The sequence below is a fragment of the Haplochromis burtoni genome, unplaced genomic scaffold, assembly GCF_018398535.1.
Source record: "Haplochromis burtoni strain Fernald_Lab_line unplaced genomic scaffold, NCSU_Asbu1 Contig_422, whole genome shotgun sequence".
Classification (NCBI taxonomy): Eukaryota; Metazoa; Chordata; class Actinopteri; order Cichliformes; family Cichlidae; genus Haplochromis; species Haplochromis burtoni.
Genome location: NW_024582783.1, coordinates 46,826 through 63,329, shown reverse-complemented (window position 1 = coordinate 63,329; position 16,504 = coordinate 46,826). Strand labels below are relative to the sequence as shown.

The following is a 16,504-nucleotide window of genomic DNA, read 5'->3' as shown; positions in this document are numbered from 1 at the left end:
CTGTATTGTTCTTTCTTTGTGATTGTTTATGTTTAAGTTGTTTGTTGCTGGTTTTTAGTTTGTTTTTGTCTGTTTGGGAGCTGACACAGTCTCTATGGAGATGGGTTTTTGGGGGGGTAGCAGGAGGAGAGAAGCGACAAAGCTATGTTAGCTTAAACACAGTGAAGCTGGAGGATGAACGCTAACTTTTTCCACTCGATAAAAGTTAACGTGAGGGTTCCCGATGGTTAGAGACAAATACAGTCGTATGGCAGGATGCTGTAAACGGAACAAACTTCAGTCAGGAAAACAACTGAGATAATCCATCCACAATACGAGGTTAGTCATTCATATACTGCTGCTGGGCTGGAGTTACATCGTAAGGGTTTAAAGACTGAGCTTTAAAATGTGCTGCGGTAATAAAAACCCAGAGAGGCCGACAGCGATAACTGACTTTTTAGGGGTTTGTTCAGATTAAATAGAACACGATACAAACTGTTAAAACATGTGAAACACACAACAGCCTTAATAAACACAGAGTAGTTTGAACCCAGAAGCACGGTTCACACGTTCACACCAGGATAGGGTTGCCAACTTTTTAACTGCCAAATAAGAGACACTAAAACGGGACAGCTGTCAGCCCTAATCCCCAAAGACAGAGTGAGTGAATACTGTGAATATACACAGATTGGCAAAACCAGTGTGCGTTGGAACAGGAACAGGAAGTGACACTCTACCGCAGCGAGAGCCAACACCAAGTGAGAGCTGTTGTGTTTACTGTAAGCAGCTAATGTGGCTGCTTACACTAAACACGTTTCTACTGTGAAGAGCAGGGTTTGTTTTTCCCTGAGTTTCTGACTCGTACCTGTCTGACACAGGTGTTCTGTGATGTAGACGCCCTCTCTGTAGGTGAGTCCACCAACTACAGGCGTCCCGGTTGCTGGGGCAACAGAGGGGTCGATGGCATCGATGTCATAGCTGAGGTGAATCGGTTTCTTCCCTCTGTTCAAGGACACAAAGCATCTTTAACATTCGCTCAGACTATCACACCTTGGTGGCTTCATGCAGGCATCACCTGGCAGACAGGTAATCACACGTTTCCTCCATGACGCGGGCCACGCCGAGCTGATCCATCTCACTCATGGAGAAGGTCTTCACCCCCAGCATCTTCAGGATGTAGCTGAGGAGGAGAAAACCTCAGGATTAGAGCCTGCCGGCAGGTACACTCAGGTACCCGCAGGTAATGAACTTCTGGTGACCCTCAGACCAGAGCGAGGTCGCTGACCTTTCAGAGCTTTTTGTTTCTTTAAATTTTTTATTAAGATTTCATTTCAATCATCTCCAAAATGCTTCGGGACGAGCTGATTGGTCAGAGGGGCGTCAGAAATAGGTGAGTCTCTGCATGGACTCAGGTGCACTCACTGCTCTGCTGGATCCACGTCTCTCAGCCCGATGAAGACCACATCGGCGGCGGACACACACGGCTTCAGCCAGGAGAAGTTCGGTAAGACGGGAACCTGGTGAGGAAGGGGAGGGGTTAGTGATTCTGTGTGACGGCGTGATGCTGATCTCTGTCGCTGAGATCACCTTTGAGCGCAACTCGTGGAGCAGGTAGGACACCGGCTGCCCGTGGATGTTCCCCGTGTACGTGGTCAGCGGCGTGTTGATGTCGGCGTGAGCATCCACCCACACGACGCTCAGCTCCCCAACCGCCACAGAGTGCCCGTGGATGGAACCGATCGCCAGGCTGAGGACGGAAAACACAAACGGGAAGCGAGTCGATGGAGAGCCGACACCTGGAACCTAGGTCCTGACTTCCTGTTCCTGTGTGGACTGACCTGTGGTCTCCGCCCAGCACCACCGCCGTGTGCCCATCCTCCTTCGCCGCTCGCACCGCCTGTGACAGCTTCTGGTTGGCGGCACCCACCGCCCTCACGCTCTTCAGCAAGCCCATGGGCTCGTCCCGGGACATGTCCTCGAACGTCAGGTTCCCATAATCCTTCACTGCACAGCCTGCGCGCGCGCACACACACACACACACACAATCATTGCAGGTTTCCTCGTACTGACTGTCCAACATTACCAGCTGAGGCGTTTCCCAGCATGCTCTCTGTGTGAACATTAACAGCGAGACGTTCAGGGAAGAAGGCAGCGGTGTAATGAGGCGTTCACTGACCCATGTGGACCTGTAAACACTTACTGTTTGCTGTTCGTGGATAAAGGTCAGCGCTGTTCCAGTAATGAAACTGAGCGTGTGCACAGTGACCTCCTCTGAGGACGTTACACTTCCTGAACTCACTGTGTCAGTGAAACTGTGTTACCTGCGTACTCACAATCAGCTGAAGGAAAAACCACCAAACTCTGATTTTTACGGAGGTTTTTAAACGGAGCGTTATGTGAATCAGACTTTAAACACTTTATTTGAAGTCTGAATTTGAAGGTCAGCTCTGAACACCTTTTCTGGATTCAAACTGTGCTGAAGGTTAATGTTTTACCGACATCACAGATTCATTCAGATGAATTGTTGAAAGTGGAAATGCCGGCGTGCTCCGCCTCCAGTTTGTTTGACGATTCGATGGTTTCTGAATATTAAAAATCAGACACTGTCGCTGTTACTGAGCTGCACAGCTGTTGGAATCTAACTGTAAACTTTGTAGTTGATTAAACCCATCATAAAGACAAGATACAAGATTTATTTTCTACTTTTATTCTATTTTATTTTGACTATCTGTGCTTCTTTATTTTATTTTTATCGTCTCTGTTTGTTCGGGATCTTGTGTCATTTTGAGTTTTTGAGCTGTTGTACTTTATTTATGGACCGTGTTTAATGTTTTGGCCACGGGAGGATGATCTGATCCTCTGTGTGGGAGGAAATCAGTGACTGCTCTCAATAATCAGCAGAAACATTTTAAAGCTTCATTTTGTCTCTTTGATGGACGGGGTTAAAATACCGGGCCGCACAGCTCTGTGCCCCCACCTGGCTTTGTGGGGTTTTCTGTCCCTGGTGCAGACCGCGGTCTGCTCAGGCTGATGTATTAATCAAACGTTTGTGGATTTTCTCATCACTGATTACTCGGCTCTGGATGAACATTAAACGGAGAAACTCAGGAAGTTTCTGAGTTGTTAATTCAACAAAAACAATGTTTCCTTAACTGGGAATGACGACCAACACGGATAACTAACTGGGCCGGCTGCGCTCCACCTAACGTCAGCCTTTCTTATCCCGGGAAAAAGCCCTGACAGCAGAAACATCTGTCCAGATGCTGCAGAGGCAAACTGCCACTCTGGTGCTCGGATGATTTTTAACAGAAATGTGTCACAGCTGCAGGAGGAGCTTCCTGATGTGTGAACAGGTGAGAACACCTGTGGAGTCCATCTCAGCTACCACAGGCTGAGAGGCGGAGACACAGCTGTGAGTGGGAGCTGATCTGTCCCCACTCACAGCATGTCTGTGGACGTACTCCACGGCGGAGACGAACTCGGGCCCTTGTTGCTGTGAGGCACAGTGGGAACCACGGTGATGCTCACAGGGCGGTTCATCATTCAAACGGTAACTTCCGGTCAGTTTTACCTGCTGTCATTACATTTGCTGCTGCATGAAGGTGATTCTGTATGAAAGCACAAAAATAAACGTCTGTTGGAGTCTCCCGGTGACGTCACCGGACCCGCTGCCGTGCTCACCCAGCTGCTGCAGCCGCCTCTGCAGGCCCGCGGCTCGGATCCGCTCCGGTCCGTCCTCCACGCCTCCTCGGGACTGCAGCGGACAGAGAAGGAGAAGCTGGAGGATTACACGCGCACGAGTGCACGCGGAGCCTGTCCTCGCGCTCTCACCTGTCCCTTGGAGAAAGGAGCTCCGACGATCCCCGCGGAGCGCGCAGGAGGATGCTGGTGATGAAGGCTCCGCTGCACCGTCACGGCCACCTGGACCTGCCGCAGCGTCCTCGCGCTCCTCATGCTGATACACGCGCGCGCACACCGCCTCTGAGCCACTGACCGGCGCGAGTCTCCTAAAGACTCCACGTGACGTCAGGGGGAGGCACCGCGTGGAGCCGTGACGTCATGAAGCTTGTTTAAACACTTTGAAGTGATGAAGGTCAGACAGTGGGCTGATGTACGGAGGCGCATCATTCATGCCAACAACAAACAAGACGCTGAAGTTTATGATTTTTATTTTATTTAGAAATTTCAGTTTCCAGTTTTATTGTTTTTATGTTTTGAAAAGGTTTTGTTCTTTTTAGTTTCAGTTATTGTTTGAGTGCGGTGGGTGATATTAGTGAGTGATGTGTGGCAGCGATATTAAGTTTACAGTTACCTAAAATATGTTTCAGGTTAACTTTATAATAAAGCCATAAATCCAGACAGCACGCTCCGTCCCTCGACTTCAGCGTTTCAGAGGAATGTAGTCAGTAAACTGTGCTTCATCCAGCATGGTGCAGCGACGTATCACTGAAATATATGTGCTGTGTGGCTGAAGGTAGCACCAACGTAGTGGAACCGTGTTTGTTCATTGGTAAGAAGTCGTTTTTACGCAGCTTGTCTTTGACTTTCCAACTCTGTGCGACCTGCTCAGAGAGGGATTTGTTAATGTAGTTTGCTCACTCTGCAAGAGGTTGGGACAACGTCGCCAGCCTCCGCTTCACTGAAGCTTTCTCTCTTTGTGCGACTCTACCTGGGTAGCATAAACGAATCCCCCTCTGAGTGGGATTCGCTGCGTCTATGAGGAAGGTTACAGGTAGTCAGAATTGTGACAGCGAAACGACATCTTATTGATGAGTAACCATACGTCCCTGCTACATGGTGCCTCGCACTACAGCAGATATACATCAGCAATATGTCAGTGAGCTGTATGGGTCACAATGCCAATCTAGTCAGTGGAAATAAGTTTATAACAGGCACTTACATGAAATTTAGTGTTTGTGTTAACTAGAATATTTGTTCAGCCCACTTTCAGTTCAGTTAACTACAATAACGCTCTGTAATACCCAGAAAGTATTCAAGATGTACAAATCCTTCCGTGGTTGGTTTTAATGTTAGCATATCCACTGTGTTACATTAGCAAACTTGCTAGTTAGTTAACTTACAGCTAGCTGGCTATGATGGTTAATTCATAGCTGTACTTTCCTGTGGCCTCACAAAGAGAAAGCTCACAGCTCACTCTGCAGATCCTTTTTACCAATCTAACATGAATGATGGAGTTTATCTGAAAATCTGTCCCAAACTGAGTAAAACACTTAAACGAGTCAGTTAAAGTGACGACTGATTGTGTAAACCTTTGATAACACACACCGAGAACATTAGGATTCAAAAATAATTTTTAAAATTATGATTTAAAAATTCAGTTTTCAGATGCAGTCAGAAGCTAAAAAGGTAAAAAAAACATGAAAGTCAAACTGATGACATTTGAAGTGTCGTACAGACGTTTCCAGCAGGCCGACCATCTGTAAACACGTGGGCTCAGCGCTGGATGCAGGTGAACTCACCTGAAAACACACTGTGTTTTGAAGAACTGCAAACAGCGTCTTTGTTCTCTAAGAACTTAACGTCGTTGGTGTGAGTCAGGATTCTCCGAAGTACAAACTATTTCCGGCACTCGTCCTACATCTGCAGTTCCAGGAAGAAACTTTGTAGAACTGCGTTAACAGCGGATGTTAAAGTCACGGCGAGTCTGACCTGATGTTATAAACTCAACCACACCGCGCTGTTATACGTGTGTGTTTTCTTTTACCAGCTGGTTATCTGTTATTCTAGCACCTTCAGAATTCACCTAAAGGTGCTTTTTACTGTAATATAAAGACACCTAATAATACAGCGAAAACCTCAACGGTCAGACGACCCCTATGAGCAAACACTGGGTGACAGTGGGAAGGACAAAGTCCCTTCGAACAGGAAGAAACCTCCAGTGGAAGCAGGGAGGGGAGGGGCATGCATCCTGGCTGGGTTTTAATTAAAAATGAAAAATTACAATGCCACTATTCACTCTCACATCCACACACTGGTGGAGGCAGCTACAGTTGTAGCCACAGCTGCGCTGGGGCAGACTGACAGAGGCGAGACTGCCATATCGCATCATCGGCCCCTCTGGCCAACACCAGTAGGTAGGTGGAAGGTGAAGTGTCTTGCCCAAGGACACAAGGACCAAGACTGTCCGAGCCGGGGCTCGAACCGGCAACCTTCCGGTTACAAGACGAGCTGCTAACTCTTGAGCCTCAATCGCCCCGATCCATTTGACCCTTTCACCATAGTGGTCCCTACAGTTACAGCTGCTGTTTGCTTGCATTTGTGTCAGTGTTGATGGTATACCTGCACATAAACCAATGCATTGGACACTGATGGGTCACTCCATACTCTGCCACCCACTGGACGTTTATTGTTACTACAGCTGTATGATGTGTTTCATTGTAATTACTGTTATTTAACTCTTAAGTATTTTTATTCATCTTTTCCTGCCTGAAGATGAATAAAAATAAATAACATCAGGATTCTTAAGTGTTTTTATTCAACTACAGGCAGGAAAAGATGAATAAAAACACTTAAGAATCCTGATTGAGTTTGTCACAATTCATGCATGACAGGGTTAAATGGTCAGAGAGCCACAGCGTTCACAGGAAAACTCTTTCTTTCCAGTGCGGTCTTCCCAAAACCAGCATCCAACCTTTATGATCCAGAATCGTCTGAGTGAGATGAGTGTCCCCAAGCCGGCCTTTAAACTTGACCCAGGAGTTTGACTCATGTCACCTTCTTTAAACAGGTTCAGAGTAAATAAAAAGCAGATTTGACACAAATGTTTATTACTTCTTACATCAAAAACATCAGAATATTTATGTTTGTGCTGAAGCTTCACACCAGCGTGCGTGTTAGAAGTAGCTCTGCAGCGGCTCTCCCAGGATGTTCTCCATCTCCTGGATCACCTTCTGGACCTGCAGCTCCACCTCTTCACACTCGTCTGCAAAACAAACGGCAGGTTTGAGCCTACGCCGTTACCTGGCCTCACAGGTGGAGCAAAGCTCCACTGAAACACAAATGTGATATTTTACTGCATTCTGTTTGCATCTTATCGTCTCTGATGTCGTATTTTATCTGAACTTTTACTGATATTTCTCCATGATGGTGAAAATACGTTTCATCTGTCATGCTTTTATTCTGAAACATCTGGATCTAGAGGTTTTCTCTTGTCAGAGATGTGCTGCCCTCTTGTGGCCGACAGCTACATTACATCTTAGAGCCAACAGTTAATATGAGCGGTGTCTGTTTGTGCGCCTCACCCTCCATGAGCTCAGCCAGGAAGGGGATGGTCTCCGGCAGCAGCACCATGTAGTTCTCCTTCAGTTTGGACGCCACCTCCATGAGCATCAGCAGAGAGGAGAAACGCACCTGTGGAGGAGGAGGAGGAAGCTGCTGAGTCAATAACTAACACCAACACAGAGTCTAATTTAAAACTCTTTGTATTACCATTAATTAACTCTGCCTGGCTGAGACCAGACAGTGTCAGAGCGAAGCTTGACCGACTTCTCTGCGCCTTCCAGGCGTCGCTCGGGGCTCAGGGGAGCCCGTCAGCTGTGCAGGTGGCCTTACCTTGGTGTCAGAGTGCCTGGTCTTCAGGAGGATCTGATAGTTGAGGGTCTTCCACTGCGAGTCGTCGCCCATCGCCACAGCAAACTGCCCGACGCAGGGCACCAGGTGCTGGGTGACGCGCTGCTGGTATCGCTGCTCGCCACCGACTCTATTCTCCAGCTGGACACGAACACAGAAACCATTCAAGTTCAATGTCACCAATGAAACCACGCCCAGTGGGTGGAGTCATGCAGTTTTGGAGAAATATTACACCCTCTGAAGTGTCTGCACCTCACCTGGTCTACGAGCGGGCTCAGCAGGGCGTCGCCTCGCTCGCGGCTCAGGAAACGCTGCGAGTCGTACAGGAAGGTCTTGTGGAGGCAGTCGAGGACGTACTGCAGCAGCAGGCAGCTCTTCTCCTCGCCATCGTCCTCGGAGTCGAAGAGCAGCGACTCTGCAAGAAGCAAAAGCACCGTCAAGCTTGGACAGCCGGGAAACAGCTGCTTTACCAACAAACAGCTGTTTAAATATTAACATTTAGATAAATGTAACAATTTACAGTTGAAAATCAATAAAAAGAGAAAAGTTGTGGATGAGGTCAGACCTGTGCTGTTGGTTTGTGTCAGCAGGTCTGCGAATGGTTTCACCAGGTTTCCTGCGAACAGCACGAAGAGTCCTTTGAGGCGGTCGGCGATGCGGTCGGACAGCCGGTAGAAAGTCAGCAGACGATCTTTACGCTCCGATTTGCTCCAGTCGAAGAGCTGCGGGACAGACGCACAGACACACAGTTATTGCCACACGGCGGGAAACTGGGGCGGCGGCTGAATCCTAGGCACGGCGGCGTTACCTTGAAGAAGAGCGGCCTGAATGTGACCTCTGACAGCTTCATCACCATGGCGATCAGGCAGTCGATCACGCAGCCCTCGACCTGCGCCGTCTTCTCCAGATCGCCCTGAAGACAAAAGAGACGCGTGAGAAAGGTAAAGTAATCTAAGTACATTTACTCAATCACCAGCTGAGCGGACCTGGCAATGCTCGGAGCGGAAGTCGAGTGCGGTGAGGAAGAAGGTGGTGAGCTCTGATTGGTGGAAGCTGAGCTGGTCTTTCTCCATGTGAGCGATGTGCTCCTTCAGGATGCTCAGCAGCGCCCCCAGCTGACTCTGCGGGGAAATGACAACGAGACGTTAACAGCTGAAAACCATCGGGAACCTCAGAGCGGGATTTGACGCCGATGACCGTTTAGCGCCGATTTCTACTTTTAACGTTTTTTCTGGCTTGAAGCACGAAAACATTAAATTACAGGATATTACTGCTGCTGTTTGATTTTAGACATTTAACAAAGCTCAGCGTGAGAATTTGGGATTTTAAGTCCCTGATTCCACATTTCGGTGGATGTTTGATTTGTTCTCGTGGAGCCATTTTAAACGACTGACTCCAATAATGAGAGCAAGTGTCTTTGGATCATTCTGGAAAACTTTAAGCCAAGGCGCACACACAAACTTTGAACTTTACCAGCTTCAGTAGAAAACAGTAAACACACCTGAAGCTCGACTCTCACCTTCTTATCGACCACCATAGTGTTGTAGCACCTGCTAATGGTGGGCAGTAGGACCCTGGGGGGCAGTTTGGTGGCAAGGGTGCTCCTCAGGGAGGCGAGACGGATGGAGAGCTGGGCGGAGGAGGAGGAGGAAGTCTCCATCAGCCGGGTCAGCCGACACACCTGCAAGAACGAAGAGGAATAACAAATAATAGAATCCCTGTGACACTCGCGTCACACTCCAGGTGAGCTGGGACCAATCAGCACGTCTCCTCAAAGCAGCAGCGACATCGAGCCGTACCATTTCAGATGAAAAAAAACGAGGCGCTAGGAAGAGCACACAGCACGATCCAATCAAAGCACAGCTCCACCGCAATCCTTTATAACCTTTGTTTTGTTTTTCTGATGCAGTGCTCGCGGGGCGGCGTTACCTGTAAGGTGGCGTCGTGCAGGTATGGGCTGATGAAGTGTGGCAGCGTCTCTGTGACCCGCTGCAGGGCAGTGACGGTGCTCAGCAGGTAGATCTCGTTGGTCAGAAGCTCCTTCCTGTTTTGGAGCGCGTGCAGTATGGCTGGCATCAACCTGTGGAAACAAACACGCGTCAGCTGACTGGAGGGCGGCTTCCCCGCCTTGTCGTGTGAGGGTGAAGGACGGGCATAACAGACCTGGGTAACTGCGGGATGGCGAGGGCCTTCAGTGTGCTGACCACCTCGGCGATGCAGAGCAGAGCGCTGCCCGTCACGTTCTTCTCCTCCTCTGCCGCCGCGACGAGCTCCACGGTTTGCAACAGCACGGGCACGAACGTCTCATGGTGGTCGGACCCAAAACTGCGACAGAGCAGCTTGAGGCTGAAGAGCGCCGTCTGGCGGTTGATGGCCTGCTCCGCTCCGTCCACGACCTTCCTGTGATCTTTGCCCACAATGTTCAGCAGGTCGCCGATCAGCTGGAGGAGCACGGTAACCTGAGGGCAGACAGGAAGTTGATGTCATTGTTTCATACCCAAAACACGCTCTGCGGAGAACTCTGACATCACTTCCTGTTACCTGCTGTGCATCCCACTGTGTTCTGTGCTGCAGTTTGTTGTTGAGCAGGTCCATGGCCTTCCTCCTGACCGATGCCAGCTCGTTTCCCATCAGGCCCCTCATCACCGTGATGAAGGTGTCCGTGGGCAGCAGTGCGTTCACCTGAACAAAGGTGAGCAGGTTAGAGCGCCTCTGCAGGGCGGCTTTCACTCCAGCAGCAGAAGAAGAAACTGAGGTTAACGGTGGAGGACCTGCTGTTAATGTTAACGAGAAGAGTTTAAATAAAACTGGATTCAAACCTTGTCCAGTGCGTCGTAGGCTTTATTCAGCAGAACTCGCCAGAACTTGGCGGTGGGTTTGTCGGCGTTCTCCTCCACACAGCGAGCGATGCTGTGGATGTAGCGCAGGATGTCCTCCAGCAGCCTGAAACACAAACATGACATCACCTTCAACGCCACCAAACGCTCACATAACAACGTGACATCACAGCATCACTCACCTCTGCTGCAGTGGCTGTAGAGATGCGTCTATGTCATCGTCGTTGTCCGCGACCTGAAACAAAATCAAACGTTTATTGTCGTCGCACTGAGCGCGCTCCTTACCGCCTGACCTTCAGTCGCCCACCTTCCCGATGAAGCTCGCCGAGCCGAGCAGCTGAGCCGCGAATGACACGGAGAGGAACTTGAAGTGTCGCAGCTCTTTGCCGCCGTGAGCATCCACGCTGAAGATCAGCTCCTCCACCTTTTCCTCCTCCTTCTTCGCTCCTCGCCGGGCGGCGGGCCGTTTCACTGGAGCTACACAAAACAAACACCCAGAAGTCCATCAGACTACGGAGGGCCAAACACGCCAAAACTCTATATATAGAATTAATGACTATATAGAGTCATTCATTCTAAATATCAAATATTTATTCAATTTGGATTAACTCATGTACTTTCTACAAATTAGTTTATTTATGTTTCAATTTAAATTCAATTTCCTAAATTTTAAATGAAAGAAATTCAAATTGTTTTTTTTTTTTTAACCATATTTACTTTTATATACATGTTTTCATAGCCATTGTTCTTTGTGGTAACATTTCTGTTTCCTTTCTTAATAATTTACCTGTTTCTTCAAGTCCAGTATTTTACTTTATTTATAGTTATTCATTTATATCATCCTCTCTTCTTAAATTTAAAATAAATGTCTAAAATTTGAGTCAGAAACAAAAGCAGCAAATATTTTAATTTACCTTGATGTTCATTATTTTAAACATTGTATTTTTAATCTATTACTTTAATGAAAGACAGATGATTGGCTCCTGGGTGTTTCATCTGTAACAGTAAAAATCTGCCAAATGAAACACTCGGAGCGTATTGTGATAGTAAGGGATTCTCATTAATATTAATTAATTAAAATGTAAATGAAGTAAACTGATAGACGAATCATAACAAAGGAAATAATTCTGAAAGGAGTCCGTTTCACATTTTAAAAATACAATTGTTATCACTTTTTTCTTTCGATTTGGCACTTACAGTCCTCCATACAAACATGATTATGTTATTGATGATGTAAAACTTTCGTTTTGTTTTACCATCCTCTTTGTCGTCTGGCAGCTGCAGCAGGAAGTTCAGGATGTTGATGAGCGAGGTCAGCTGATCGCTGATGTCAAACTGACAGCACAGAGAAATCCAGAAGTCCACGTCTCGCTCCAGCGCCGCATCCTGCTCACGAAACCACAAAATAAACTACGTTAAACACGCAGAGACACGAAACGACGCACTAAGCTCCGCATAAACAGAAGCAGGCGATTGTTACCTTCTCGCTGGTGGAGCCGGCGCTCTGTGTGGCGTGCAGCTTGAACAGGAGCAGCATTAGGACCCAGAGGAAACGGGCGGGACCCAGCGTGGTCACCAGCTGAAACAGGATTGGCAGCCGCCGGTGCTCGGGCACGTGGGGGAGCGCGTCAGCAAACACGTGCATGATCTTCGTCACCACAGCCATCACGTGAGAGGCGGAACTTCCATCAGAAAGCTGCTGGGCCTGTTGGAGGAGGAGCGAGGAAGAGTTCTTGTCACGCCACTCGTGTAAAACGGGCATGTTTGTCGGCTCCGTCGCCGCCTCACCTGGATCAGAGCAGGTATGACCATCTGCACCGTCTTGTCGATGACTCTGAAGCTGTAGGCGTCGTCCAGCCGCATGATGCTGGCGCCCATGAAGGTGAAGATGGGCATGATGTTGTGGAGGACCTTCTCCTGCAGGAGGAACACGAACGAGTTTGTTTTCTTGCTATTAAATAAATGTTGTTTATTTTAATTCCCATATTTATTTATTATTGATTAATTTCTTTCCTTTAATTCTTCTCTTCTAAAACAAACCTGATACTAAATGTACCAAAAATCTAAATTACTGCTTTATTTCTTTTATTTGTATCAGTTGCTGTAACTGCATCACTAACTGCTTCTTGTGTTTCCTTCTTTGGGTTCATTAAATTATAATTAAAAGTAAAAATAAAAAAAATAAGAAACAATCGTCTAATATTTGTTTAAAATGTTGGCTATATTGATCCTCCATATCCATCAGGACATCAATATTTTTTCGTTTGTTTGAACCAGGGGTCGGCAACCCCGGCACGCGAAGGGTTAACTGATGGCATGACCATAGCGGGACTGGCCATCGGACATACCGGGCGTGATTTTTCGTTTTTATGGGCCGATGATTGTTTTTTTTTTGCAACGGTATTAAAGGTGGTGTATTGTCCAGATGCTGGCAGATGTGTAAAAATAACTCAGCTGTTTGGTGGTGGCTGTGGCGGAGCTTCCACTGAGGCCAGCAGGTGGATGAGGGGAGGGGAGGCAGGAGGAGCAGAGCCCCGAGGCGGTGAACTGAACTCCAGGTAAGAAGTTATGAGCTGCAGTCGATCTGGTCAGATATAAACCAAGTTTAGTTTATTTTCGTTGTGCTGACTTTTTACAGTCAGTTACAATAACTCGTACTGCTACTAGCTAGCATGACGGAGTTTCTATACAGCTGGGTGGTGCTATGATGTTACTGATAGTGAACTTTATTTAATTCATAAGGTTAGTTAGTAGCTGCCAACCGTGCCTCTCTCTCATCCTCTCCCCTCTCTCTCCTGTTCCTACTTCAATCATGAAACTGATCAATGATCAGCTGATCGGCTCTCTTGTTTGTTTATCGCTCACTTTGCGCCAGAAAGAGGAAACCAGCGGATGTCGCGCTAAACAACAGCAGCACGTTTAAGCTTGATCAGCTGTTGTTAGAATTTATTTAATATTAATTTCTAGTATCAGCTGATGTTTGCTGGAGCCACAGCTGTAAAGCTGCTGGTCATGATATGGTTTGGTTATCTGGTGAGAGGGAAACATGAAGATGAAACCAGGAGATGTCCTTACTGAATCATCAGAGCTGTGATGGAGAAACAGGTTTACCTTTTAGGTGACATGATGAGTTGAAGTTATGAACTGTTTCTGAGAGACAATAACACCAGGATCCTTTTCTAAGTAGCTGACAGCTGGTAACTGTGCAGGGGCGGGTCTAGCAAAGTGTTGCCAGGGGGGCAGGTAGGGCATTAACAGGGAGAGGGGGGCAGCTGGAACCCACAGCTGTGCGTGTTCATGGAGCTGCATGTTCACCTGCTGGACGTCACTGCCTGACAGGTTTAACTCTTCAGAACGTTGCAGAGGCCTTACTGACAGTGTTTGGCTCCACATGTCTGTGTGAGCAGGTTTTCTCCCACATGAGTCCTCAGGCAGCCTCTGAATGCTGGACACTGGGAGACCTGTGTGTCTGAGTGGGAGACCAGAGATCACAGTAACATGTGTGTCTCTGTGTTAACAAACATGCCATATTGGCCCCGTTTATTTTTCCTATCATTGTTGTGAGGACACCATAAATAGCATTTGCTGTTGTGGATAAAAAGTCTTTTTTGTTTCAAACTATCTGATAACTATTCGCTGACAGCTGCAAACATCTGTGAACAAGTATGATCCTATAAAGTGTGTAACTGTTCATATACAGCGTTATTACATTTAATGCCAATGCATCATACGGCACACTGACTTCTGAGGAACGTTTAGATGCACTCATCATCAGACAGGTTGCCGACCCCTGATTTAAACAAACACTTCTGCCGCCATGATGTCATCACAGACGTGCAGAGGAGCTTCAGTCTCAGGGGGCGGGACTTAGACCGCTCTTTGTATCAGTGACATAAAACTCTCTCAGCTGCAAACAGAGACGGAGGAGGAAGAGCGAAGGTGGTGGTGGACAGACAGAAGAGGAGGTGGAGCTCTCACGGGGAAGATGGCGGCGGCGGTGCCCAGCAGCAGCAGGGCGTGGTGGTGAGTCTGCGGCACGTCGGACGTTCGGATGCACTGAACCACGAGCTCCACGCTGAACTTGTCTTCATCCAGGACGTCTGCACAGAGCGAGGAGAGCGCAGTGAGGCAACAAACACACACACACCTTCATCATCCTCCTCTGACACCCACCTGCAGCCACAGCTCCTCCACCTGCAGCCACAGCTCCTCCACCTGCAGCCACAGCTCCTCCACCTGCAGCCAGTTTGTGGCAGATGTTGAGCAGGCAGCTGAGCAGCAGCTGCTTGGTGTACTCCGTGTTGGCGTTCTCATCGGAGCACGGCTCCATGCTCCTGATGACAGACGGAGTTATTATTACTCAAGTGTTTGTTTTTCTTTTGTTACTTCAGTTGCATTTCCATGTTTGAAATAAAATTCTATCGATCGATTTTTCATCTTTTTGTTGCTCCTGTCTTAAATAAACAAACAGAAGAAGAAAAAACTCCAGAAGCTCCACTTTCAGATTGGACCTCTCTGCAGCCCGGAGTCAAAATCCTGCTTCCACTTCCACACGACTCCAAACACGGATCAAATCCACACGAAGTCCTAATGAGGACTTTACTACAGCCTTCATTCTTCTTTCAGATTAGATGAAATGATAAAACATGAGAAACTGTAGGATGTGGCGTTTCCTGTCACGTTACCTGGCGAGCAGCGAGAACAGAACCGGCACCAACACCTGGGCTCTCTTCACTTTCTTCTTGTGCTGCAGCAGCTCCAGGATCAGAGTGACTCTCCGCCACGACACAGCGCCCCCCTCTGGAGCCGCACCGCTGCTCTCCTGAGGTTTCCTGAACACAGGCAGCGGTTCACACCGATCACTCATCGTGGACGCGCCACGCTTTCAGACTCTGAGGCTGCTTCTGGAAAATTGTGGCTCAACTAAAAGCTGAAATGTTCTAGATTGTCGGGATTCGTCCTGAAACTATCAGAAGGAAATCAGACCTGTTACAGGGTGAAAGTGCAGATCGGGGCCTGCAGGCTGCACGGGCGGTAAACAGCTGACGTCAGCCGGTTTAACTCATTTCTATCAACTTCAGTTCAATAATTACATCATTAAAATGGAAGGACGAGAAACGAGACAACAGCGCCACCATCAGAGTGAACCCTGAACTACAACATTGTTTTCAAGCAGATCGTCATCAAAATCAGTAAATAAGCACAGGAGCAAATCTTCGTGTCGCGTTGCACAGAATGATCCGCCTACAATTATTAATTTGATTCGTTGTTTTCAGCTGCAGAAATCCGTGTTTGTCTGAAGGGAACTGGTCCGATCGCGTGACCTCAGGAACGCTTCAGGGCGCAAATACCTCTGCGACAGTCGGCTCCGCCGGGTCTGCTGCACCGTCACGCTGACTTTGGGTTTTTCTGGAGGAGCGAGCTCATTGGCCAGCAGCTGAGAGTCAACGACGACCTGAGGCGAACGCAAAGGTCAAACGTTCAGTGATTCATCCCCAAACAAACGACCGTTTAACTATCAGACATCTTTCTTCTTTCACGAGAAAGAAAAATGTTGAGCAGACGATCTCGGCTCACCGCTTTGAAGACGCTGCTGATGGTGTTGGCCACCGCCGGACTCCTGCTCTCCACCAGCAGGTCAAACATGGCCGACAGCAGCTTCTGCTGCACCGCCTCGTCCGCGAGGGCGGAGAAGAAGGGCTTTGTGATCTGCAGGAACACCCAGAGATGTCTGAACACGTTAAATCATCACCCGTCACTCAGACTTTAATCTGGGTTTGAAGTAAAGACTGAATAAAAGATGGACAGCATCACTGTGAGCGTGCACTCGGGTAGGGTTAGTCCCCGTCCCCCGATTGGTGGATTTGCCCTCCTGACCTGCTCCAGAACGATGATCTGGCAGCTCGGGATGCCAGCGTGCTGCTGCGTGGAGGTCTTCAGAGCTCTGATGAACAGGTCCAGGCAGTTCTGGTCTTTGGCCAGCAGGGGCGCCGACACCTCGTTGTACTTCCCCAGGACCAGCTGCAGGAGCTGCGCCTCGGCCTGCAGCAGGGCGGGCGTGTCGGGGCCGGTCTCCAGGAGGCGATCGAGGACAGGAA

At 48.3% G+C, this 16,504-nt stretch overlaps 2 protein-coding genes across 5 annotated transcripts in view; both read right to left on the bottom strand.

Annotated features, from left to right (window-relative positions):
• arg1 (arginase 1) overlaps positions 1 to 5,802 on the bottom strand; it is an 18,878-nt gene extending 13,076 nt beyond the window's left edge. Inside the window, exons 1-8 of the mRNA XM_042213134.1 lie at positions 5,460 to 5,802; positions 3,811 to 4,085; positions 3,661 to 3,733; positions 1,818 to 1,992; positions 1,567 to 1,726; positions 1,402 to 1,496; positions 1,055 to 1,159; positions 845 to 981 (exon numbers count right to left, since the gene is read on the bottom strand). Coding sequence (XP_042069068.1) covers positions 845 to 981; positions 1,055 to 1,159; positions 1,402 to 1,496; positions 1,567 to 1,726; positions 1,818 to 1,992; positions 3,661 to 3,733; positions 3,811 to 3,933 — 868 coding nt within the window. The 5' untranslated portion in view covers positions 3,934 to 4,085; positions 5,460 to 5,802. The remainder of the gene's footprint in view (positions 1 to 844; positions 982 to 1,054; positions 1,160 to 1,401; positions 1,497 to 1,566; positions 1,727 to 1,817; positions 1,993 to 3,660; positions 3,734 to 3,810; positions 4,086 to 5,459) is intronic.
• Positions 5,803 to 6,750: 948 nt separating this feature from the next.
• Positions 6,751 to 16,504, bottom strand: part of heatr1 (HEAT repeat containing 1) — a 19,289-nt gene continuing 9,535 nt past the window's right edge. For 3 of the 4 annotated variants that reach the window (XM_005944753.3, XM_005944751.3, XM_005944752.3), the window contains 23 exons: positions 16,284 to 16,504; positions 15,984 to 16,115; positions 15,758 to 15,861; positions 15,092 to 15,238; positions 14,580 to 14,740; positions 14,385 to 14,506; positions 12,195 to 12,323; positions 11,887 to 12,111; positions 11,663 to 11,792; positions 10,714 to 10,883; positions 10,589 to 10,641; positions 10,389 to 10,512; positions 10,111 to 10,251; positions 9,733 to 10,028; positions 9,499 to 9,649; positions 9,089 to 9,250; positions 8,556 to 8,690; positions 8,378 to 8,482; positions 8,135 to 8,291; positions 7,827 to 7,984; positions 7,552 to 7,710; positions 7,242 to 7,350; positions 6,751 to 6,922 (listed from right to left, as the gene is read on the bottom strand). The exon at positions 16,284 to 16,504 is cut by the window's right edge and continues 19 nt beyond it. In XM_005944753.3, the coding sequence (XP_005944815.1) occupies positions 6,834 to 6,922; positions 7,242 to 7,350; positions 7,552 to 7,710; positions 7,827 to 7,984; positions 8,135 to 8,291; positions 8,378 to 8,482; positions 8,556 to 8,690; positions 9,089 to 9,250; positions 9,499 to 9,649; positions 9,733 to 10,028; positions 10,111 to 10,251; positions 10,389 to 10,512; positions 10,589 to 10,641; positions 10,714 to 10,883; positions 11,663 to 11,792; positions 11,887 to 12,111; positions 12,195 to 12,323; positions 14,385 to 14,506; positions 14,580 to 14,740; positions 15,092 to 15,238; positions 15,758 to 15,861; positions 15,984 to 16,115; positions 16,284 to 16,504 (3,380 nt within the window). In that variant the 3' untranslated portion in view covers positions 6,751 to 6,833. The remainder of the gene's footprint in view (positions 6,923 to 7,241; positions 7,351 to 7,551; positions 7,711 to 7,826; positions 7,985 to 8,134; positions 8,292 to 8,377; positions 8,483 to 8,555; positions 8,691 to 9,088; positions 9,251 to 9,498; positions 9,650 to 9,732; positions 10,029 to 10,110; positions 10,252 to 10,388; positions 10,513 to 10,588; positions 10,642 to 10,713; positions 10,884 to 11,662; positions 11,793 to 11,886; positions 12,112 to 12,194; positions 12,324 to 14,384; positions 14,507 to 14,579; positions 14,741 to 15,091; positions 15,239 to 15,757; positions 15,862 to 15,983; positions 16,116 to 16,283) is intronic. The other variant, XM_005944755.3, reaches the window with a different exon arrangement.